This window comes from Protopterus annectens, chromosome 11.part0 (assembly GCF_019279795.1).
Source record: "Protopterus annectens isolate FY-2018-M chromosome 11.part0, PAN1.0, whole genome shotgun sequence".
Lineage (NCBI taxonomy): Eukaryota > Metazoa > Chordata > Ceratodontiformes > Protopteridae > Protopterus > Protopterus annectens.
In genome coordinates, this window is record NC_056745.1 from 139850643 (window position 1) to 139853913 (window position 3271).

Consider the following 3271-nt stretch of genomic DNA (forward strand, 5'->3'; position numbering starts at 1 on the left):
TGCTAAAATGGAAAGTAGAATAATTTTTCCCCACCAAGCCATACCAGAAAAATGGGCCTACCCTGTCCATAAATTAAAGCACTAGCCATTTGTATTGGCTACTAGTGTCATCTGTGAGTTGGGAAGGAGACCAGAAGCTGAAGATACTTCAATAGCTGCTGTAGATGAAAAGTAGTGATTTAGATAAAAAATTACTGGATTGATACTTTCTATATGAAGTGAGCTGATCCAGCTTCAGTTTTTTTTCAGGCTTGTTCAATCCATGATGTTGACGTATTAATTCACTATGCTGATACAGGTACATTTGAGAGGTGCACTGTCATCTGAATTGTATCCTAATATTAGCTCTTAGTGCCAGTAACAGATATGATATGACAGAGAAATACAAAAATTATTTTAGTTTTTTTTTTTTTTTTTGTAAAGCTAATAGTAGCTACATAGTGACATTGACAAAGTTTATTTAGGACCAGTGACAGCTAAGGTGTTAACATATCCATGGGGACACATGTCATTCTCTGAAATGCAGTGAGAGAAATGGCCTGGAGGACTGGAGAGACTTCGGAAGGTACAGGACTGCTCAATTCCCTCCAGGCAACTAGATGTCAGAAAGAACAAGTTCTTGAGCATAAAGACTGAAACTTGTTGTCCATAACCAAATACTAGGAGACATCTCATCACCAGAAGAGGCACATTGACCAAGAGTCCAGAAAACAGCCGTACCCAAACAGATTTACAATCAAGCTGGGAGGTATTAAGCTGGTAAAGCCAGAGTACTGGCATAGTAAGGGTAAGAAAATAGATAGCAAGGACAGTATAACGAAGCTGTAGCAAAGGGGTACGTTCCTGCAGCAACATCTCCAGCAAGGTGAAGCTGTCAAGCAGGTCTAGGCAGCTGGTAAGGAAGCAGCTCTGAGCTGGTTGCCCACTGTAGCTATCTGAAATGGAGTTGATGAGAGCATATAGTAGAGGGGCTGATATCATTAAGGTAATTTTGAAGCCAGTTGTCCCCAAAGGCACCCCCAGTTCGATTAAATCCAGGATAGAGGTTCCCAGTATCAAAACTACCTTGGGAGTGAAGGCAATGACATAAATAAGCCATGCCAGGTAAGCAAAGGTGAATTCTCCGTGGTTGCCACCCTGCCATGCTGCCTTGAGCTGGCGCAGACTGTTGCAGCTCTTCTCTTTCTTGCTCTTAGCGTTTTTAATGAAAAATATTCCCCAGCCAGCAATGACGACCAGGTCAGTAGCGATCCAGGAGCACCAGTACAAATCGGTGACTACAATGAGGTAGAAATCGAGCACCCCTCCTTGTAAGACAAGCAGCAGAAAACAGAGGGCCTTGTAGAAAGCGGTTCTCCTGGGGGAGGCACGGCCATATATTGTGGCCCCGGTGGACGCCCCGCTGCAGTGAAGGAACTCACCGGTGGTCATACTGTAAGACCCCCCTGCAGCTGCTGGCACTAGGGGCTTGCTGATGCTGGGTTGCTTGCCACTGTCCGTTGAGCCCTGCGACTCCCGTCTGTAAGAGGTATTCCGAAGACAGAGGAGCTCGTCGTCGCACTCTCCAAAAGGTCCTTCCTGTCCGGTGGCTACAGCCTGGCTAGGGTTATCCGAGGTGTTGCTGGACAGGGAGCTATCAGCCCCAAAAGCCGCCTTCATTGTTCTCCTTCCTCACCTCTCCCTCCTCCCTGCATCAGCAGCAACAGCTGGAGAGCTGCCGCCGGGAAACAGACAAACTACGGACTGGATTTTCTGGCCGTAGAGAAAAAAAGCCGAAATAGATGCCTAAACTCTCTTTTCCTCGATCCTCATTTTTGATTAACTAGATAATTATTTATTTGTCTCCGAAATAGCGGTGTAGAAGGTCAAAGGGTTGCTCAGAGAAAAACAGATGAGTTAGTTGTTGAACCCAGATTCAAGGTAGTGACTTTTATGCAGTGGCAAGGTGCTTTTGTACAGATCTCTGTCACTGTAAATGGGACGATGTAACGGTAAGCAAATGTAAATAAATACCCACCCCCAGATATGAGCAGAGATGAGAAATACCAGGGGGCCTTGCATTAGAACGATGAAATAGTTGTATAACGGCAATAATCAGCAAGAACCCAATGCTTGCAGTAATTCACAGGTATTCCATTTCTGGCAGAACGAAGAGTCTTCTGAAATGTCTTATCTATTTATTTATTTGGGGGGGGGGGGGGGGTTGCTGTTACATCAACCGTCCAGATTTCCGCAGAATGTCCAGATCTGTTTCTCATAAAATTTGTGATTTTTCTGGATTTTTGTGGCAAATCCGGGAGGACTGATTTCACTAAATAATGACAGGTATTTCAGTTTCAGACTTCGGGCAGAAAATGCACAGTAACACAAAACCTTTTTATTCTAACAACTTTCTAAGTTTATAACGGCAATATTTAAAATTTGTCCCTATTTTTGGGACTTTGTCCAGATTTTTTGTGCTAAGAGGTTGAGAGCTACGGCAGAATGCTATACGTTGTGAGAAATAACATTTTGTTACAGTCTTTGGCCATATCATGATGTTAACGGTAATATACCGCGTTATCCATCAAAATGTTAACGACATATAGACAATTAGGGCTGCTACCTTTTCAAATGTCCAAACTGGGATATGTTGTTTTATGGAAGCAACATATTTTGCAGGATAAACCATACCCAAAACCAGTGCAAAGAACTGAACTTTGTCAAAATAAAAAACGCCTTCTTTCAGAATTTGAGTTGATCATATTGTTTAATGTAATATTTAAGTGTTTTTGGATATAAAAATAGTTGTTTTGTGCAACCACTAAAAGAAATTGTGGAAGTATGTATTAAATTATCACTTATGATATATTCAATAATGCATTTATATAAATGCAAACAAACCATATTGACATAATTTTAGTGCAAGCATTTTACATCACAAACCATATTGACATAATTTGAGTTGCAAATATTATACATCACTTATACTCTACCCAATCATTGTCAGTCAAAAATTACATAGCTCATTCAAATCCTGCCTTCTTTTAAACCTCATTTCTCTCTGTAGGTATTGTTCCCACATTTCCCATTTTTTCCCATGTAATTTGTTCCTACCCTTGTGTAAAGATTACACTTCCAGTTGTTTTATCTCTGTTACTATATTCACTATTTTTAGCACAGCTGGTTTACACTTTGATTTCCATTTTCTAGTAATTGCTTTTTTGGTAGTCACCATAATTAGATTCAGCAAGGCCTTACTATGTTTAGGCGATTCTGATTCTGTATAATA

General features: G+C 41.1%; 1 protein-coding gene across 1 annotated transcript in view; it reads right to left on the bottom strand.

The window, feature by feature from the left end:
• The window catches only part of TMEM121B (transmembrane protein 121B), a 3710-nt gene extending 1641 nt beyond the window's left edge, over positions 1-2069 (bottom strand). Inside the window, exon 1 of the mRNA XM_044087526.1 lies at positions 1-2069. This exon is cut by the window's left edge and continues 1641 nt beyond it. Within this exon, the coding sequence (XP_043943461.1) occupies positions 457-1659 (1203 nt within the window). The 5' untranslated portion in view covers positions 1660-2069 and the 3' untranslated portion in view covers positions 1-456.
• Positions 2070-3271: the final 1202 nt, after the last annotated feature.